At 36.8% G+C, this 23,258-nt stretch overlaps 1 protein-coding gene across 4 annotated transcripts in view; it reads right to left on the minus strand.

The window, feature by feature from the left end:
• Nucleotides 1-23,258, minus strand: part of TAX1BP1 (Tax1 binding protein 1) — a 67,946-nt gene that overhangs the window by 34,169 nt on the left and 10,519 nt on the right. For all 4 annotated transcript variants that reach the window (XM_076331272.1, XM_076331273.1, XM_076331270.1 and 1 more), the window contains exons 3-5: nt 13,411-13,513; nt 9,558-9,745; nt 7,716-7,874 (exon numbers count right to left, since the gene is read on the minus strand). In XM_076331272.1, the coding sequence (XP_076187387.1) occupies nt 7,716-7,874; nt 9,558-9,745; nt 13,411-13,513 (450 nt within the window). The remainder of the gene's footprint in view (nt 1-7,715; nt 7,875-9,557; nt 9,746-13,410; nt 13,514-23,258) is intronic.

The raw sequence follows: 23,258 nt of genomic DNA on the forward strand, positions 1-23,258 counted from the left end.
ACATTAACCAGTACAGTCTGGTTAATGGAAGCAAAGCGGTACAGACATCCCTTCCTGTGAGTCAACATACACAATGCATTTTTCAAACATACTTAAGGCAGAGCGAAATCCAACAGACAGAACAAAATACTTGAAAAACACAACCCAAGACTATTTCCAGCTGTGACATCTTGTGGTATGGCAATGGGCAGCATGTTTTTTTTATGCTTCATCTTCCCTTTTCATTGCATGTAAAACTCCCTATCCACTTTTTAAAAGCCATTCCACACCTAAAGCATTCACCTTTGATTAATGGCTAATATCTGCCATCTTTATTTTACTTTTTACAGGATGCATACATTGTAATGAAGAAGAATGAAAGGTTAAAAATAAGCTAAAGAAGTCAATTCACCAAATACAAGGCAATTTGGGGGGGGGGGGGGGGAGCACCTTTCAAGTTTCAGCTGGATTGATTTATCCGGATGTAATTTAATGTCAGGGGAACCATTATGCTTCATACCCTACAGAGAATTTAGGGGATCTAGATGAATTATCTGCAGGAGCCTTTTGTTTATCCCATTGACATCATAGCAGCTCCAACAGAATTGTGTTAAACACTTGGCTGACATCACACTCTGTTTAAAGGACCTCTGAGGACAAATGATAAACACAACATAGTACCATTGCAGCCACTGCAAAATCTGAGTTTGCTCGTAACACAAGGCCTGTTATGTTCTGAAAAGAAACCTCAAGTTGTAATTTTTCTTTCTAAAATAAAATTTAAGCATTCAGTAAAGTAAAACAGTAAACCAATTCCAAATAAACTCAATGATATTAAGCTTTTGTCTTTGTGAGTATGATTGGCAAAAGAAATACTGCTCTAAAAACACTGAAGTCTCGCTATTCCAAAAACCTAAGAGATCACAGTGGTAGTAATTTAATTGTGTTAATCTCTTCAACTAAAACTGTTAAACAGATCAAAACTCTACAAAACTAAGGCGTAACACTGTAAAAGTTCATCTAAGTAACGTCAGTCACCCAATTACTGTCATGAAGACTACAGACGCGCAAGTTTTTGCAGGAGGCAACTGAAGTATTTAAACACACTGATTTTGGAGCATGCATTTACATTTCAGAATGTTACGTTTCTTAAAACATCTTATAATTTCACTATAAGCTATCGCTTTTGCAAAGTGTCATTCTCATGAATACATAATTTGAATTGAAGTGCAGGCAGGATACCTATCTAAAACATTTAAGAATCTCTCAAATGAATCTGTTCAATCATCCACTAAAATAATTTTCAATTAATCAGTTTAAGAAATATTCATACACTGAATAGTCACTAAAACAATAAAACAGCATTTTCCCTTCACAGGATGTTTATAGCACCCTTGGGTGCTATAACTGCTGGTGCCAACCTGAGCAATTCTGAGTGTTTAATTCGTATCTTTAAAACATTATTTACATGGAGTTTGGGGGGGGTTGTATGGGTTTTTTGTGGGTTTGCTTTCTGGGTTGGGGGGTGGTTTTTTGGTTGTTGTTTGGGTTTTGCTTTTTGGGTGGTTGTTTTGGGGGATTTGTTTGTTTTAAACAATGCATCTCCCTGACCATCAGATTTTCACACATGCATAAACAATTACCAACATAGCTTGATTTAAAGAGGCACTGAAAAAAACCACTTGATTCACTTACTTTTATGCGTGCAGTCTGAACTGGGCACTTGTACTGCTGACATACCACACTGTACAACAGCATTTTGTCAGTATCTAATCAGAGGAACTCTCCTTATAAAATGGCATCAAAAGCCAATTTAAATGAATCCCTGATATTTGAATAAAACTCTCCAATGAATAAAGCTACTGTGCAGGTAGAATCTGTCAGTAGAATGTGGATATATATGGATGTCCTATTAAAACTCTCCATCAGATAGATTAATTAGCCCACTTTTTAAAAGTTAAATGGCAAACTAAACTCTCAAAAAAGCATGAAAGAACAAGTTTATCAAGTCAGTAAATTCACTTCTGCCTCAACGTATGCCAATGTCATAACAGAAACACTATTCTAATGTTTACAGCGTCAAAGAATGAGCAGGTAATCTGCAAATCTGTTACTTCTGACTCAAGTTGAACAGTTACGGAAACCACTGCCACAGGAGTAAGACTTGTCACCACTGCAACATTAAAGAAATCAGTTCAGAAGTACTCTCTTCCCACTAGAGGGAGACAAATGATTGCAAAAGCATCATTTGCAAGCTGCTCTCTACAGAAGCATACAAAACCTGTGTTCACAAAATTGAACGGTTGCAGAGTGTCAAAGAGCGACCGATGAAAGACTGACACAATGACTACTGCATGTTTCTCTTGTTCAGCACAGAAATATTAAATCTTAAAACAGTAGGCGAGTGCACTGCTGCCAGAGAGCTTACACACAGTTTAAGTACACACAAAACTGGGAACACAGAGACCAAAAAGCGTAAGTTCTTTTTATTTACACAGGTGTATATTTTTATATTCATAATGTGTAAGATACAGATCAGAAACATTTGTATTACTGTTTGAGATAAAAAACATAAGTTTTTGATTCAATGTTCTTCAATTTTTCCAAAAGTAAAATATATTCAGATAAAAGCAGCTTACTAATGTGACTCAACATACTTGAGTATGTACCAGTGAACAAGTTATCTCAGTAGGAAACCAAGGGAAAAGTTGAAACGTTGAAAGCAACCTGAAACAGTTCTGGTGACCATGTATCATGTGTCATCATCTTAAGTAAAATAATCATAGTGAGTAATTACATCATTATTTTAACATTGTTATATTAGTAGACTTGCAAACTGTATATACAGCATGATTCTAAATAAAAGTATGCTATCAGAGAACATCATCCTAGTAAAAACAAATTAACTCTGAAACACTAACAGAAGGTTGTAAGAAAAAGATGTGACATTTCTGAAACATTTCCAGTAATTTCGTATTTAGTCCGAATTCCCACACAGAGTAGTAGCAGATTAAGTTAAACCTTCACACTCTATAGGAGTTAATTTAATGTCATCTGGGCGGGAGGGGGGCAGCGGCGGGAAGGTCTAGGAATGGTTCAACTGGCATGAAAAATTCTGCAGAGGAATGCTATGTTTTCCTGTAACTGAAAATACAGCCCTTTTCAGAAGAATAAAAAGAGTGTACGTGCTGGGGGGTAGGAGAAGAAAGGGGAGAATGGGAAAGATTCACTTATCCCCTCCCTAAACTGATCTTGTCAGACCAACTACATACTGCATTAAGCAGCCACTGGAGAAGAGAAGAGGAAAAGATCAACCTAAAAGAAATAAAGACTGAATTTGTCCCAAGTTCTACAGTATCTTAAGCTTTGGCAGGACAGATTAATTAACACAACTTAATGGTAATAATCATAACATATGAAGTGTGCGCTAAAAACAGTGGGGCTGGAGAGCACGCTCCCTCTGACCACGAACACTGACTGGCGCAGAGTTGTGTGCCTTGCAAATATTCTTCTTCTGTGATGGTGGCAATGACAACCTGAGAAAACGATGTCTACAGGAGCATTAATGTGTTGAATACAAATAAAAATACAGATTTTTATACTCCAATGCAATAAAATACTAAAAAAAACCACAAACCCAAACCTAAAAAAATAGAAGCCTTTACAGGCAAGTAGTGACTTACGAGTGCCATAACATGCATTAGAAGCTGTATTTCAACAACTCTAACAGCACATTATCACTTTATGTCTTGAATGCATTTGTTCCTCCTATCTTTGGTAGGAAATGAGATGGCTATCTTGTAAGAAGGCAACAAACAACTGTATCTCCTGAACAGTAAGGGCACTGTTAGCAAACCAAAACCTGTAGTTTGTTGTGGCCATTACAGTCTGAAGTGCTACAAACACAGGAACTCACCCATTTTTAAAAAAACTCAGGAAATGGGAATCTTTTCACCACTTAAAACATGCATAGAGCCCAATATTCAAACTTGTGGAACACTGATTGTACTACACCTGAATAGATTGTTTAGTATGCTATGTTCTTAAGAGATTGATCTACTTCTAGCTTGTTTCTTCCTAATATTTTCCCCAAAGAGCCTCTAAAGAACCACTTACAAAGCATCCCAATTGGCAAAAAGCAGACAGAGTAGACAATAGTTCCACTGCCCAGAATTCTATGAGAATAACTAGGTGGGGAAGAGATCAATTGATCAAGAGTGGGAGGGGAAACACTAATTGGGATATAGCCGTGACATCGTCTGTCAACAACTATCCTGTCTATATTAAGAAATCAATGTTTCTACAGACGTTTCTCAATGATCCAAACTACTCCTGAGCTATTTGTGAAAACAAAGGACTGATAAAAATCAATACCAAAAAGAGGAAAGTAGCCTAAAGGCATATGAATAAACAAGAGGATTTTTAAAACATAGTTCTCTTAACAAAACATTTTCATATTATGAACGCAGAGCTTTTCCATCATTAATCTACCTTCTATTTGTTACACTGTACCACAGTAAGATAACTTACATACTATGACCCCTAACCACACCATCCACATTCTGTTCAATTCGGTTATAAAAATATAAGGTAGCTTAACAAGGTATTTGATCAAAAGACAGAGACACGAGATCAGATACCCGTATTATTTGCTCCAAAGAAACTGAGTAAGATTTTTAGAAAAGGGGCAGATTGACAAATATTTTGTATAAAGGGGTTCATAACTCCAAGGCCCCCTTATCACAATACAAATGGTAATAAACAAATAGTAGTTGCCAATATATTAGCAGCATTCGGAGCTCTGCACTCAATTAGAATCAAATGCATGTGTCTGTACAGACATATCCACTTCCTTTGCTCATGCAATTGCCACTTTTTAAATACAGTACTTTGTACTATTGTGGTTTTTTAGAGGGCTCTTTGGACAAGCTGAAATATTATCTGTGCGCTTCTTGATGGACGTACTTGCAAAAAGGAAAATAAATTATGTTGTTAAGAGATTATACATGGGTTAAATGTAGCTTAGCTTTATTTTTAACAGAAATAAAGATTTCTGTCACTTATAGCTTCCTCTTAAACTTCAAAGGTAATGATGTGTAGTGTTTACAGTAATTATATTTTCTTATATGGGCTATTTTATTAATTTAATGCTCTGAAGTATATTGAATTTTTTTAATAGAACTCCAAATAGTTAAACCTTTACTTAACATTTTAAAAAATACAAGTTTTAAATTCAACTCCACTTTTTATCTCTTTATGTATCAAAAGTTTAGAGCATAACTAAAAATCCACCTGTGACAGAAGAGCACTAGAAATAAAAGAAGAAAATAAAAAACCCACAGAATTACCTAGTTAAAACAACCATTCTGTAACTTAAAGGCAAAAAAAGCCAACAAGCCAAACCAAAACAACCTAGCTCATACTAAACACAGGTGAAGATTCTGCTGTTACATAAAGTTCGCATATATTTTGACTACTTAGCATTTCAAGGTTATCCCGTGTAGTCTTATATAAAACCAGCCAAGTTAATGCATTGTTTAAGTTTATCACCAATAACAATTATTCACATTACATGAAGCTGACTAGCTCAGCTGGGGGTTTTGAGAGGGGAGTGGTTTTGGAGGGCTTGTTTTGGTGGTTGTTTGGGTGGGGGAGTGTTTTGTGGGGTTTTGTTTTTTTTTTTTAACAAACCACAAGGAAAAAAAAACCTAGGTACTATAATCCTACTGAGTGCTACATAACTGCTGCTCAGGAATCTTTATATCAATCCATTAACGCACTGTACAGTGTTCTCAGCAAAGATAAGTCATATAATCCCTTGAACCACTGCTGTACTTCATGTATTGGGGTAGGGAGGCAAGGAGAGAAAGAAGGGAAGTCATCTTTAAGATTAGAAAGTTTAGAGAGAAAGCCACATATAAAGTATTGTTTATTAAACTTTCCAATGATGAAAAAGTTAACTTATTGCACCTGATTTAGTAGATGCCTGTTTAATTTTCAGGAGTAACACTGGATTTATATTCTGCTTATGGATATAAACAAATGAAAGATGTTTCAACTCAGCAGATTTTTTTCTTCTTTTAAACAAGTGAAAAAACAGAGAATAGAACATAAAAGATGTAAAATAAGACAGTGTCAAAGACTTCAGAGACAAAAAATAATTGCATGAGTTAGAAAACTTCTATAGTATTCTAGATAGGTGAAGAGTTGCATCAGCCTCAGATTGGACATCTACTATTTAGCTCAGCTAAACAGAAGTGAGTTCTTCACATTGCATCACCACTTCAACAAAATAAGGCAGAAACAAACCAAAAAATAAAACATTCCTGAAATTAAATTCTAATTGCTAAGTTCTGGCATCTTAGAGGCAAAAGTATTTTTGATTACAGAAATTCACAGGAAAGTGTGAGAAAGTATCAAGACATTTTTGTTCCTATGCAGTCTAACTGTGTCCTTGCTGGACAGCCATCAAAATCCCATTTGACAAATTGTTCTAAAACAGCACTGTAAAGCTAACGTGGATTAGAACTGACAATTTACTTTCGTACTTTTTTTTTTTTAAATGAGAACCTCAAATGACAATGAAAGACATCTGTGTACCTCATTCAGATTTATCTACCAAGTTTGTGATTCTGCAAATCCACGAAATGTATACTTTTAAGTATTTAAGTATTTAATTCTTATCTCATTCATTTAAACTAGTCCTCCCATGTACTTGAAATTAAAATCATTCTTTTATAGGAAAAACTTTTTTTCTAAACAAGATCTTATCCTTTCTTTTTTTCCTTACCCAACATTCCAGTCCATTTCACTATGACTGTTCAAAAGTAAACTACAAAGTTTCAACAGTTTCAAAATCCCTCAAATTCCTTTCTATTAAAGGTGTATCATGCAGAACTGTTGACATATACATACTAGTACTTAGAAATAGCCTATTAACTGCTGTCCACAGCTAAATTATATAGGCTTCATTACTTCAAATTTGTCCATGTCACCACCTCCCTCCCACATGTTTTTAATCTTCTCCTAAAAGTTGTTTTTTAAAAAGCAGCAGCTTAAAAATAGATTAGGTCCAACTTTTTTGTACCTATTTTGTAATGTTAGATTTCCTCCTTACCATATGTAGAATTCCAAATTAAGCTTGCTTTCTTTTAGGCTAGATTTATATTTTCACTATCAATTAACACTGTAAATTAATTCAGGTTTGTGCTTCTTTTCCCTTTTGAAATCTTCAGACCTTTGTGAAGCCTTTTAGAAAAGCGACTAGTTACTTTTCTCTCTTTGTGTGCCCTGGCAGTAGTATTCTCTGTTAAGTCTTGATCTTTGCTTTTAATGCCAAATTTTTTTTTTACCATTTTCAATACCCTGTGTTGTATGTAGTTATTCCTTAATGGGAGTTTTTTGAAAAGCCTTCCTCCATTTTAAGTTAATGTAAGCAAACTTTAAACTATCAACTACTTTCCTCTATGAATTCCACACTTAAATGTCAAACATCTGGTAACAGTTGTCATCGATTATCTTACCAAGCCTGGTACCAAAAGCCTTAAATATTTTAACCATTTTACGACATAAAAAGAATAGTGGCAGAAGGTTAATCGCAACTGACCTATTCCAGTGTAAATGTCTATCTAACTGCTGAGGGGTTTTGATAGCTGATTTTCACCCAGTTTAACTGGTTCTTGAAAAAGGAGGATTACAGACATTATGAGTCAGCTTCAATCAGTTAAACAACTAACCTTTTGCTCTGTTTGCAGTTGGTCACATCTCTGCTTTTCATGGTTAAGTTCTTTTTCCAGTCTTTCAACTTGATCTCTGAGTTGTGCTGTTTCCTTTTCCAGAACAGAAGTTACCTTTAATAGCTCTTCTTTTTCTTTTATTATTTTTTCAATTTTAAACTGTAAAAACAAAAACATTCTTTTTTAGTAATTTTTCTCCCCTTCATTCCTATCAAGCAAGTGGATAACAAATTACTCCGGTGTTTGAGCAGAAGCACAAAATGTGTGTTCTCTGGCTAGGTTATTTTACAGTTTTCCCCTTATTCCCAAATTTCTGAAGTTTCATTGCTTTAACTCAATAGTACTACATTACCATTAGACAGCACACTTTGCAGTGTCTTGATTTATACTCAAGTTTTACCTCCTTAAGTGAAGTGCCTTTACTGCTTCCAAGTGACAGCAACTATAGAGGAGCTAATGATGATGATGACAGCTTGGTGAAAAAATGGCTGCTGAGCATAGAGACACACACACACTCTAAAGCAATGTTTGAGGAATTTCACCAAAAAAAAATGAACACGCACATAGCCAAAAGTAAGGACTGGCACAGGAATTGCAGCTTTTCAATACTTAAAAGGGGCTTATAAGAAAGATGGGGACAGACTTTTTTGTAGGGCCTGTAGCAATACGACAAGGGGTAATGGTTTTAAACTAAAAGAGGGTAGATTCAGACTAGATATAAAAGGAAGAAATTTTTTTAAGATGAGAGCGGTGAAACACTGGAATAGGTTGCCCAGAGAGGTTGGAGATGCTCCATCTCTAAAACATTCAAGGTCATGTTGGACAGGTCTTTGAGCAACCTGATCTAGTTGAAGATTTCTCTCCTCATTGCAGGGGGCTTGGACTAGATGACCTTTAAAGGTCCCTTCCAACCCAAACCATTCTATGAACCAAGATAATCAGAAAGGTTTGAAAAAAATATTTTGCTTAAATTTTAGTACTATGAGTACATATCTGAAAGGCAAAAATATCCTAGATGTATCTCTGTATTATGTATTTATCCCTGAATTTTGAAAACTGTAAATTGAATACATTTATGTATCTGCCTAGACGCAACTGACAAAAGGATAAAACATCTGATGGCAAGGTAGGGAAACTGTACTGAGCAATTTTCCAATAAGCAACTCATACAATCAAGTTGGTTTGGTTTTGGTTTGGGTGTGGGTTTGGGGTTTTTTTTGGGGGGGTGGGGGGAGTGGGGGGGTGGTGTTCTTTTTTTTTTAAGTAGTTTTCAGCCTACAAAATATCAACAAGCAAATGGAAACATCTTGACTCTGGATGTAAGCATACAACTCTAACCACATCCATCTAGCAAAGAACATGATGCACAGAACAGCGCTTTAAATAAAACAAGCTATGCTAACATACTCAGGCACCTGCAATTATTCAGTTTAGTTTCCAGGACTCTTCACTTGTGCACAAATAAACATATACTGGTTCATTAATTTTTTTTCCTTACAACGAGCACCATTTCACACAAAGGGTATCTTCCCCCCTCCAGTTAGTTGGAGAGTACAGATGTGAGAGACGGGCAACTATCTACTCTCTTATGGTTTCCCAGTCTATGCTTAGTGCTATACCATACCTCTAGCCAGTTTAAAATCTTTACTCATTTAACCTGCAAATGTTCTGAACTCCAATCAAATCCTGGAGAACAAGCCAGAAATATATACATTACACCTACATATGTAGTTTTTTCCCTCCTGGTTTGTTCTTCAGTACTATATCCTGCGAGTGTATGTATATATGTACGTATAGAAAAATAAATAAGATGATAACATTTTAAGAATCGTTGAATCAAACCTCAAGAAGTCCAGCTTTTGTGGTCACCACTAACATATCAGAGTTTCCTTCATCTTCCATAGTGAGCAATTCTTCAACAGGAGAAGAGGTACGAAACTGGAAAGGTGTGCTTGCTCCACGGATTTCTCCTTTATAAGTCACGTAACAGAACTGGTAAAATTCTCCATCATCATTTGGTAGATAATATCCTATCAAAATACATTCATATTTGAAAAAACATTCTACACAAACATACAAGTCTCCATCTGGAAATAGATTATAAGATCACGTTTGATTTACGAATTTCATGCTCATTACCTCAGCAAGGCACAGACAAATCATCAAAACAGCAGAAAGGAAAAGTCATCCTATTTAGTAACTTCCATCCCCCAACAATTTCTCCTAGCTTTTAAGGCAAACACCAGAACAGTGTCAGGTAATAGGTGCTGTATGTACACATCACCTTACATACATTAGGTAATAGCTGCTGTTTATATATTTATGAAACAGATAGAATTATTAGCAATAAGATGCCCTGAAGCTGGATCAGGACCACATTATTATGTAACTGTTGTACAATCACAGAACAAAGAGTGAGCAATTTTTTCACCTTGGAATACCTATACAACCAAAGACAACAGACAAAGAATAACATGCAATGACAAGACATCTGCAACTTTACCAGGTTCAATTTTTTGCATGTTTTTTGTGGAGTAACCACAATTTAGTTTTGCTATTTTTAAATGCCAAAGCATGGGAATGCTCTGAATGGATGACACAACGTTAACAAGCTGAGGCCGGGGGGGGGGGGCAGTGTTTAAAAAAGAGCTTATTTTTCAAAATTGAGAAAAAAATTCTAGACTTTGCAAGGTAAGAATAAATCATCTTTCTTGTAGCTATGTAATACTGCATGCTGCTAGCAAATTATTTCAGAAGAATTTCTGCGTGACTATTCAACTGAACTGTGGCCCACTAAAGCTTCAACATCAAGCCCCTTACATCACCGGGATTCCCATGGTAATATTTGTGGATGTTAAAACATCATTTCCAGAATTAATGAGACTTTTACCTTTATTAGTAAATGCAAGAAACCATGCCTTACTCAGTTTAATAGGAAGAAAACGAACTGGTTTTATTCAGAACACTTAATTATCAAATACCCTAGCCAGCTTGAGTATGATGCTAGCATAATACATGCTCACCTAATGTTCAATCCAGCAGGTGATGTCACCAATTTCTGTTCAGATTTCACCACAATTCAATCTGCTCCCTTTCTAACTTTATCATTAATTTCTATTCACCAACTTTTATTCCAGATTCCTGAAAGACTTTTCCCAGTACTCTTAGTAAAAAACTGCATGAGCTATACGGACAGCATTGTATCAAGCACTTCATGTTTTCACTAATCTTATACTTTATTAACTGTAGCTCAGGAAATAGTATCTTAATCTCAAAACCTCAGGATTCTGTGCTTTTGGACCCGACTACACTTTCCTATATAGCACTGCAGTTCAGTTTACCTGATTCAATGCTTAAATAAGGTGACACTATGCAGAAACGAATTAAAAACAATCTACTTTGCAGCTCCAGCAAGTTTTAATATTGCTTCAGACAAACTGATTTTAAAACTAATTAAAGCCTTTTTTCCTGTATCTAACATGTACTGGAGAGAAGAGATTCCTGATTATTTTCTTCCAGCACACCTACTTGATCATTAAAAAAAATGTGTTTAAAGCATGCTGCACAACATTTACTATTTATCTCGGCTCATTAAGCTCCTGTAAGCTCTACTGATCTCATCTCAGCAGCACTAAAATACCTTGCCAAACACAACTGGGAGACTGTCTGAATGGAGATTAAATCTGGCAGCTCTGTAAAAGTGGTGGACTGTCAGCATGGAATGTAACAGATGGGACAGAGTCACCTGGTCTCTTCATGTGTGGTAAAACTTCTAAGTACAAAGGACTGATAATGGCATCTAGAGTCCTAGGCTTCTAGGTCACTTTTAGTTTCAGTCCAACCCAATTTCATTCATTCAGTGAATTTTGGCAACTGTAAAAGAAACTAATGACTTCCTTCCAGTTCCTACAGAGCACACATACTTTTCACAGATTTCAAGGTTATAAAATGGTCAGATCACATGGATATGATCATCATGGAAAGTACCAGAAAAAAAATGACTTGGGGGTAAGAGAAAGAACAGTGAGTTCATCCAAGCTATCACTGTTTGCAGCTTTAACAAGACAACAAGCTAACACAGTAGTCATTTCAGGACTTCAATTACTATTTTTCTATATATTTTAAGCAATAAACACAGACACACAAAGACTAAAGGCAACTCTGGGAAGTAAAAAAGAACGTAAGGTGGTACATAAAATTCTGTTAGTAAGCAGAAAAGCATTAAACAAGTTTAATGGAGGTGCTTTTTTTACATGCAACTTTGAATGCATGTAGATTTTTGACATTTGTAATGTCCTGTGGGCAAGAAGTTCTGCACATTGACTGTGTTATACAAGTATCATTTCTATCTCCGTTTTGAACCTGTCACTTGGTAGCTTACATCGATGGCTCCTACTTCTTTAAATATGAACAATGGATAATCCACTCATGCCATGGGTAGCTGATTTTAGAGACATCTGTCACTTGCCATTATTTCCCTTTCCCAGGCTGAAAAACCTGACAGAAGGAAGTTCTGAAGGTCACCTAGTCAGCTTATCATAGAGTCATTGAATGGTTTGCGTTGGAAGGGACCTTAAAGATCATCTAGTTCCAATCCACCTGCCATAAGCAGGGACACCTTCCACTAGACCAGGCTGCTCAAAGCCCCATCCAGCCTGCCCTTGAACAATTCCAGGGAGAGGGCATCCAAAACTGCTCTGGGAAACCTGTTCCAGTGCCTCACCACCCTCATAGTGAAGAATTTCTTCCTTGTATCTAACTTCCCACTCAAGAGACTGTTGTCACCACCAGTCTGAGACTACCATGGCTGTGTCTAATCAAGAGTGTGGAATTCCCATCCTTCCAAACCAGGGATACCAGTTCAAGTACTGCGCTACTCCCTCTTGGTAAAAAAGTTCTTCGTAATGTCAGACGTAAACCTCTCAGGCCACAATCCATGGCCATTGTCCCTTTCTATATTTAATGAGAAGAGTGTGGCTCTGTCATCTTTGTAACTCCACACCTTTACACAGAAGCTATTTCTTAATTTTGATCTTCTTTGTTGCACTTCGTTCATTTGTGCTACTAGATCTTTCTTGAGATTGTGGAGATCCGATCCTCTCCTTCCCCTTCCCAGTGTTGAAAATGCAGTTGTACTATAGGTTTAAACAGTGGTGTAACATCTTCTGTTGTGTTCTTTATTCTTTTCTTAAACTTCAGTCATTTTCATCAATTCCTCACTGTCAAAAGGTCCTCTGCTACTCTCTGACAACTCTGAACCTTCACCAAACCATCATCTACATTATTTATTCTTTCACAAGAATCACTTTACATTGAGAATGTTTAAAGTCCAGAGACTAATGACAGTGGAAAGACACAATGCGTTAAGAGATGCCAAGATTAAAAAGCCCTGCTGATGATTAAACAGAGTCATTTTCTGTATTTGAATAGTTTCCAGCAGAGATTCTCTTTCTATCAGTCATTAATATTGTCCATTACTATGTAAAAACATACTAAGTCACATACTTCCCCTACAATTTCCTTGACATCTGAAATAAGACTGAACTTCACACAGTGAAGTGTGGAAAATTCTCCTCCAATTTATGTTTGTAAAAGTCTAGAACTGTTATACAGCCCTCAGCATTGTAATGAACAGGTAAGTATTTAAAAAGCTGTGTAGGCTGGAAGATACAGGTAGATACTGTCTTATATTCACCTTGAAAAGTCAGCACACAGTTAACAGTTGATCCTTCCACATAATTTTCTGGCATAGGTGACCAAAGAAATGTGTAATAGTCTCTTGCAGTACTCCAACCAACCTAAAATAAAATAAACCACAACAAAAAAAGAAAGATAAAACATTAAGCAGAAGAATTTGTTATACACAGTTAAGATACCATGGTCTGGCCTTTACAACATACTGTAATATGCATATTTCTGCTTCAACATGTAATAAAAAGATACTTAACAATGTTTACAAATCAGGAATATTTTAACAAGCGTGTCAAAGATTTAGCATGAATTTTATTAAGCTTGTTACCTAAGGCAATAAATGGGTCTAAGGCAATAAAAGGGTCTATATAAATTAAAACACCAGACAGTTTTCACTATACATTAAACTACTATTTGGTACATTTATTTTTTTTCTATAAAGATACACATTAGTATATTAAAAATACAAAAAGGTTAATTCTGAAGTTTATAGTGAGATTTTCTTAGTGTAAGTTCTGCCAGTGCTGACTATTTTGTGTCCACAATCCAACAGGTTCATCAGAAAACAAGAAGGAGGAAAGAAAATTAGCACGCTCTTCTACTGAGAAGGCCAAATTTGACAGGGCTAAACTAGCGCTTTTTGGACAACTTCTGCAATACTGAAGACCAGCATTTCACTGGAATGCTAATTCTTCCATATATACATGCTATGCCTGCAAGGAGGAAGAAAAAAAAGTTTGCACAAAAACCTGACTCAGCTAAGTTGGTACAGTCTTCCACTAACTTCAATAAACATCTGCTTTCAGACTTTTTGTAAGACTGCAGTTCTGTACAGTAAGAAATACTATCCTCTGAAGAAGCTTATTCTAACAAGCTTGAAATACATGCATCTAAACCTGAAACCCAAGGCAACTACTGTAAAGCAATGGATATTAATAATAGCACAACAGTAAAGGAAAAGAACAAATATCTGGTTTATTCCACTGACTTAAAAAAATACCAAAAACCTTGTCAAAAGCTAGGTGTAGTATGATTTATCAGTAACTGAGTATACTGTCTTGGAAGAGTTAAGAGGAAAGGGGACAAATTGTCTACCAATTTCTGTCAGGTGAGACAGCATTTCAAGAGGGAGAAGAAAAAAAAAAGAAAAAAAAACAAAATCCAAGAACCAAAATAAGATGAAGTTACCAATCATGATTTCTATTACTTCAGGAGACAAGACTTCTAAACTTTAAGTTCATACCAAATCCTCCTTTATAAAGAGACATTGCAACAGTATTTTAAAAGCATTAAGAACTGAGGTTTTTTAAGTTGTCAGCTTTAAAAAAAAAAAACAAACCAGATGGTTAGGCAATGAGAACAGCAGAACTGAAAGTAATTCAATAGCAATTATATATATATATACACATTTCACATATGAAAATTAATAATTAGCATTAGTAAAAAAAATTCTTAAGAGATTATTCCATAGCTGCCCATTACACTTCTTCACTTGATATTAAAAAGTGTGGGAAAAGCTAACATTTGGAAAAAAAGAACTGGTGTGAGATGACCAGGCCTTTTTTATATTCTTAAAAACCAATGATGAACGACAGCAAAACCAGAGGAAATTTTCATTTTGCTAACTACAGTCACTTCTTTAAGGCAACATTCATTAGAGAGAAGCAGTACAGACTCTTGATGTATTCACCAGAATGAAATCACCTACTACATCTTAAGCCTATTCTTAGCCAAAATTTTGAATTTCTGTGATATCTCCTATCAAGGAGCTTTTAAAGATGTGAATGAAATGAGATTTCCTGGGGTTGTTGTTCCCACACTTAAGTATCTCAGAAATAACAAGGAAAGCACCTCCAGTTAACTTGAAGGGGGGGGGGGGGGTAAAGCAATTTTTCCTTGATAAAAGTTCACAGGAAAAACATTTTGCAAACTTTCACATTAGCCATGTCTTCAAATCCAACTCAGATGTTAATACCTCTTTTTTGCTGAACCTACTTTTACCTCAGAAAAGGGAAGCATATACCATTACTTGCTGCCCTAAAATAAAGCAAGCAGATAGCTTTTTAAATGTAGTTCTCAGTGAGTGAAAAGTTCCCATCTTGTTCTTTTTAATTTCAGAAGGGAAACCAAATTATGTCTAGAACAAATACTGTACAGAACAGAAGTAATCTTTTCATTGTACTCTAGTTTTCATTTCTGTTTAAAAAAAACCAAACACACACACACTCTGATTCTGATGCCATTTTCCTGAGTAAAATAACACCCTTTCTTTTGATAATTAACACTTTGGAAAACGTAGAGAGAGGGAGTAAAATCCAGTGAATATAAAACCAAAAATGGTCCCTCTAAATGATCAACTCAACCTCTGATTCAGCTTTTCTTTGGGATTGTAGCTTTCTTTTTTTTTTCCCTCAGATATCACATGTTGATCTGTAAATTTAATAATCTATTCTGAATCCAAAAGTTAGTTTTATGAATACTTTACCTGTAACAGTAAGCCACATAAGGATTTTTTTTTTTAAGGTCATTTAAAACTTTAGTCATACTAATAGAAACAAAAAGAGTAGTTAACATAGAGAACAAATAACTTTCCTGGCCTGTTTATCAGCAGGTGCCATATTTTCAAGTATGACTCTAATCTGTGGGTTACTGATAAAGAGAGAACTGTGACACATCAAGAGCTAGTGGGTGATACCCTGGGAAGTTCAACCCCCAATTCCCCCTATTTCCTGTCACCCATCTTCTGCTTCCCCTAGCAAAGCACCCCATCTTACACTCTTATAACCCTGAGAATTCATTTATTTCTTAATGGGGCACATGCAAGTTATTAGAAGGTGTGGACTCTTTTCACTGCACAGGATTTCAGAAGATGAGGGTCTTCCCTGCCATAGGTTGCACACATCAAAATGTCATAGAATCATTGAGGTTGGAAAAGACCTCTAAGATCATCAAGTTCAACCATCGACCCAACACCACCACCCACTAAGCCATGTCCCTAAGTGCTGCATCTACTCGTCTTTTAAATACCTCCAGGGATGGGGACTCCACCACTTCCCTGGGCAGCCTGGTCCAATGTTTAACCACTCTTTCAGTAAAGACATTTTTCCTCACGTCCAATCTAAACCTCCCCTGGCACAACTTGAGGCCATTTCCTCTCGTCCTATCGCTTGTTACTTGGGAGAAGAGACCAACACCCACCTCGCTACAACCTCCTTTCAGGTAGTGGTAGAGAGCGATGAGGTCTCCCCTCAGCCTCCTTTTCTCCAGGCTAAACAACCACAGTTCCCTCAGCCCCTCCTCATAAGACTTGTTCTCCAGACCCCTCACCAGCCTCGTTGCCCTTCTCTGGACACGCTCCAGCACCTCAACATCCTTCTTGTAGTGAGGGGCCCAAAACTGAACACAGTATTCGAGGTGTGGCCTCACCAGTGCAGAGTACAGGGGCACGATCACTTCCCTATTCCTGCTGGCCACACCATTTCTGATACAGGCCAGGATGCCATTGGCCTTCTTGGCTGCCTGGGCACACTGCCGGCTCATGTTCAGCCGGCTGTCAACCAGCACCCCCAGGTCCTTTTCCGACAGGCAGCTTTCCAGCCACTCTTCCCCAAGCCTGTAGCACTGCATGGGGTTGTTGTGACCGAAGTGCAGGACCCGGCACTTGGCCTTGTTGAACCTCATACAGTTGGTCTGGGCCCATCGATCCAGCCTGTCCAGGTCCCTCTGCAGAGCCTTCCTACCCTTGAGCAGATCAACACTCCTGCCCAACTTGGTGTCGTCTGCAAACTTACTGAGGGTGCACTCAATCCCCTCATCCAGATCATCGATAAAGATATTGAACAAGACCGGCCCCAACACTGAGCCCTGGGGAACACCGCTCGTGACTGGCCGCCAACTGGATTGAACTCCATTCACCACAACTCTCTGGGCCCGGCCGTCCAGCCATTTTTTTTTACCCAGCGCAGAGTACACCTGTCTAAGCCGCGAGCCGCCAGCTTCTCTAGGAGAATGCTGTGGGAGACGGTGTCAAAGGCCTTGCTGAAGTCCAGGTAGACCACATCCACAGCCTTTCCCTCATCCACTAGGCGGGTCACCTGGTCATAGAAGGAGATCAGGTTGGTCAAGCAGGACCTGCCTCTCATGAATCCGTGCTGGCTAGGCCTGATCCCCTGGTTGTCCCGCTCATGCCTTGTGAGCGCCCTCAAGATGAACCGCTCCATAATCTTCCCCGGCACCGAGGTCAGGCTGACAGGCCTGTAGTTCCCCGGATCCTCCTTCCAGCCCTTCTTGTAGATGGGCGTCACATTGGCAAGCCTCCAGTTGTTCGGGACCTCCCCCGTTAACCAGGACTGCTGATAAATGATGGCGAGCGGCTTGGCGAGCACCTCCGCCAGCTCCCTCAGCACTCTCGGGTGGATCCCATCTGGCCCCATAATGGTCACATGCAGAGAAGGAAATATGAACAGATCTTCCTCGCAGCTGCATACATTTAGAAAGAGGAAGTTTGTGTATTCTGCAGCAACACAAGTTAACTTAGTAACATTATTCAATGCCTTTCCTACTTAACAATGGTTATCATTAACTTCCATAGGATTATTTCTTAGATGACAGAAACAAGGAGCAAAACCAAAGTAATGATATGCTGAGAAGAAAATAAAGACAAAATTAAGTAATGGATGTTTTAGGTTTAGGATCTAGATCTATTAAAAAAAAAAAAAATCTATCAACAGGTTTTAATGAAACCTTTATTTTAGTACTTTATATCTTTTGACAATATTCTCTTTAATAAGCCTTATATCAAGTACACAGTGGTTCAAGAAATACAAAACACTCCTACACAGTCATAACCTTCTCTATGGCAACAGATTATACTATCACAGATATAAGACTGTAAACACACATTGGAAGGCTCAGCAATGATCTAAACGTGACCTTTAACAAAGATACTTCTTTCAACTCAGAAGGAAAACCAATAGTTGCCTAAAAATAGGGTTAAAACTATATGAAAAAATTTTAAGATTGCTTAAGAGAAGGGAAATAAAAATTGAGATAAATGAAAACTAGTGGCAAAAGCTACAGAGGAAATCAATAAAAAGTGCAAATGATGATAAGGAAGATGAGAATACTTGTCAATAGCCCCACAGTGATTTTGTATGGAAAACAAAACACTGTAGCTCTGGAAGCAAAATGAACAGCATCCTCACCATCATCAGGCATATTAGCTTGGAAAAAATATTTTCATTTTAATGAAAGGAATTAGAAAAGCTAGACTGTTCTCTGACTGCTGATCAAAGCAACAAAACTTACTACAATTAATACAGACTACCTTCCAGGTTAGTCTCTGGAGGGGGAGAAGAGTCCAGATCCCCCACAAGAACCCGTTTGTTGTGAAGACCTTACCTGGACTACACTGACAGGAGAAAAATTGCTATTTAAGGCAAATGTCCACAAAAGGTGGTTTTGTTGTCTTTTTTATTGTTTCTTTGTTGTTGGTTTTTTGTTTGTTGGGTTTTTTTAATGAAAAAGACCATTACAGCAACTAGCCCATACAATTCTGCTTGGGACATACTGAAAGGCAAGTTGAAACTGCTCGTAAACATAAGAATTTGTGCTTTGTGCATCTTCCTGGTAATAGTGAAGGATTCAAGAAATTAGATGATTCAACAGGTAGGTGTTGTTAAATACAGTTAGCATGGGGTAAATAGTATCAATCAGTAGTGTACACTGGAGAAAAACTGAGAACACATTTTAAAAAAGTAAATGTATTTACTTACTGCATACACAGTTTGCAATAGTTACTTAAATACCACTGTCTGTGAAAGCTACAGAATTTGGAGGTAGCAATGCCTGAGCACAGATAAAAAGAGTTCCCTGGACAGCATATTCCTTAATTTCATACTCTGAAAACTCAAAGGTAAGTTTTGTTAAGTTAAAAGCAGGTAAATTAATCCTAGTCTTTCATTTTCAGAAATATTTTCTCCATAGAACGATGTTTGAGTAGCAGATAAAAGTTATCCTGCCACCTCACAAAACCTTTTGCAGCTGATGCTCCAGTTCTTGGTGTGATGGGGCTCCTTTGACCCCACTGTACTTGCACTGAAACAGCAGGAAGACAGAATCTACTCTGTGAAAAAAAATCCAATCCTAAATCTATTTTGATTATTCGTATCTCCAAGCTTATCTATGCAGGAGTCTCCAGGAAAATCCCAGAACAGTAAGAGTGGAAGAAAAATTTCAAACGCAGACTTTATGTTAGAATTGGAAATTACTCTAACCAGTAGAAGCAGAGAAATTCTCCGATATTTGAGAAGCCCTCAGCATAAAAACAGAAAGAAGCCGGGCTGCTTCTTTAATTTGTGTCCAGACTCTCGCTGGTACTCTACCGGAACATGAATGCATGTTAAAAAGTAAATACAGATGCTATTTAAATACTATTTAAATGCTCCATAGAACTTTATGTTAGTCTTTCCTTTTTCACATCATTCAAATTCTAGTCGCCTCAAAGTTTAACACAAACAAACAAAACCCTAACAATTTTACACCAAAGTAGAAAATGGAAATAAGTAGTTGCAGTATTATTGCTATTCAAAAAAATAAGAAAATGGAAAAATAAACAGCACTGGCACAATGCATCGGAAAACAAGGCCAGACAAAGTGCAAAGTCTTTTACTGTTATCAGAGAAAAATCCGCAGGCCTGCAAGAACAAGAGTTTGACCATTTCAACTGCCAAAACAGCTGATATGACTAACAGTGAGCACCTGTATTCATGAAAACATTACAGAAAACACACAAATGCTTGTAAGAAAGATTCACAAATTTCTGTATTTGAACTTCAGTTAACAATGAAAAAGAATAGTCAGAGAGAAATTATATCCATTATAAAAATATATTTAAAATTGTCTTCAATTACATCATTTTGTTCCTTCATTTACTGACCAAATTCTAAAAATTTATGATCTAACTACTCAAGCTGCAAGCATATTTATTTACATTAATATTTAGAACTTAACAGCTGTTAAGAAACTGAAAATGAGGAGAAAGATGTGGAAATCCACACTTACTTCCTGTTAGGCCTCATGTGAAGTTACAGTCCTATTTTGCAATGAAGAATATATTCTGATGTACTAAAATGTGAAACCAAAGTAAAAAAAAAAAAACCACAACACCCACAACACTTTCACTAGAATACTAACTAAAATGGCATACAAAGAACCCAGATACAAATACTTCTATAATACGCTTTTTCCTTTTTAATTGATACTGTCAGCTGGAAGAGCATTTGACTCAAGGGGGGGGGGGGGAAGGGAGTACTAAAAAAATTAGAGTAAGACTTTCAAAATGAAAGCAACTCAAGTGAAACAGTATCTGGATCGAAACAGCTACAGACTTTGCTGTTGTACAAAAACTCAGCTGGAATTCCTTTAATGAAAATAACTTCACATATCAATAAAAAAAAACCACACCAAATAAAAAGTATTGTCAACTACTAACATAACCAAGTTCCAATCAACGTGCTAAAGCTGAAACAAATGCACACTAGTACTTTCTTACCATCAGAAATCTTAAATAAATGAGAAATTTAAATGCAACACACTGCAAAGCTTTCTGTGAGCCAGGAGGAATACAAGAGGCACAGTTTACTAGCCTAATTTAAAAACTTGGCATGGGTAATGGCAGACATCACAATATCCACATTCAAGCACACAAACATTACAAATGACACAAGAACTCCAGCACAAAACCTTCTGAAGTTCAGAGGAGAAAAAAGAACGACCTGTCAAACTACACAAAAAACTTCTTGTGAACTCTGAACTCAAGTTTGTCATCAGATGCATTGACTGGTTGTGCTGATACCATTACTTTAAGGAATTCATTGAAAACTCTGAAAACATTTTGCTTAGAGTTGAAAACTCAAAAAATATTAATGTCCTTATTTCTTAGACAAAAGAGCAAATTAGACTTAGGTGATGCAACTTCCCTAAACCAACAGGAAAAAAAACCACCCATGTTATCACCAGAATTAGAAATGTTTCTGCTACTAACCTGGTATTTAACACATTCTATCTTCTCCATTTCTCTACATTTAATTCTTACAAACCCCACTCAGAAATCCATTTTGAAATTAGAAAGCTGTGCATAAATTCCAACACTCTTGCTTTCCAGAGGTTAATCAACAGATTAGTAATTCAGAAACCAAATCCTACTTTCACCTTCTCAACCCATTTTTAAACCAAAAACACATGACTAAACATCACATCTCCTACAAACATGTCATATCCAGATTATTATGTAAAAACAATGTGTTATTCACACAATCCTCACTTTATTTAATTCACTCTCCATAAAATGGAAAGCTTTAATAGGCAATTACAGAGTAATCCATTCACTATATTTGTATTTCCTACTTTTGAGCAAAAAGACTTATTTCAATTTAGGAGATCATAAACTACTTTTTAGTTATATAAACCAACTCTGTAGCTGCAGTGGAAATGTTGAAGTCTGGTAAAGGTGAAGATTTCTAACACCAAGTACTTTGCAATTTGGCTGGGCAAGTAGGGACAAGTCAACTGTCCGCAATACTCATACCAGACAGGTTTTCCTTCTACTAATAAACAGGTATGTAGTCATCATGAAAGTGTTTTCTTCTGTGCTGTCCCACACATGCGAGCCCCTTTCTTACTGAAATGCCACACAGTGCAATTAGCTTCCCCATATTTACATTTCACCCACCGTACATTTCCACAAAACAGCTAGAAGAAAATTAGCTGACTAGAAAAATAAATGGGGGAAGCACAATCTGTGTGCCTGTCTGTATGCCAGTAACTCATTATCAAATGTATTACTGAGGAAAAATAATAACCATTTTCTTTTGCTGTATCTCCTTTAACTTTCATGTGATTCATCTTACAAGGAATGTAAGATTTGCCAAGAAGAAAGCTCTGCCTTACAACTGCACAGTGACTGCAGTGTAAAAACTATTTCAAACTTCATTTTTAATTTCTTGAGTTTCAGATGAACATGGAAAATAAACACTCTTCTGTTTTTCTTTTTGTTTAGTTTCTTTTCTTTTCTAATGCCTTGGTAAAGTCAGTCAACTCAATCTTGAGAGAGAATGCTTTAAAGAAACACCACTGTAAGGGAAGCTCACTTGATGTTTTCTTCCCCGGCCTCAGAAAGCTGTTACACAACTAGAACAGCAGCGTTCATTCTGCTGCATTAAGAGTGTCTTACCTATCTATACAACACATGTACTAACAGCAGCAGACCAAAGAAGCAAACCCAGGAAACACCTGTTTAGCTGAACCAACTTTGGCATAACCAATAAGCCTTTATTGTAAATACCTAATATGAACCAATTAAAAAAAAAAAAAAAACCCACCACTAAACTCTTCAGAGTAAAAATGATGCCCTTTTTGTAATTCAGAAGGTAAATTACACAGTTTAGAAAGTAATTTGGCAAAGTACCCCAAGTACTACAAGACAACAATAAACTACCTCTGAAAGAAGCAAAATTACAGACAGTAGATAAGGTTTTGGACATACTGTTGTTAGTAATAATTATACTGTATAATGTAAGTCAGCAGCCTTTACATATTTCATATGGTAAGAAACAGTTATTTCAACCCAAATCACAGAAAACACAAGTGTCTAAACAAAATACAATTGGGCCCAGTATCCTAGGAAGCTATTTCTCCACAACAGGTTTGGTTTGTGCCATAACCCTCAGTTCAAGTAACATTACTTGAAAGTCACAGTAGTGCTAGCACTACTGTAGGCTATAACAGTCTACAAAAGGCAGCTACAGGTAACAAGTTCTTCTAAGCCAATTAACAGATGGAAAAATTAACACA

The sequence above is a fragment of the Aptenodytes patagonicus genome, chromosome 2, assembly GCF_965638725.1.
Source record: "Aptenodytes patagonicus chromosome 2, bAptPat1.pri.cur, whole genome shotgun sequence".
Classification (NCBI taxonomy): domain Eukaryota; kingdom Metazoa; phylum Chordata; class Aves; order Sphenisciformes; family Spheniscidae; genus Aptenodytes; species Aptenodytes patagonicus.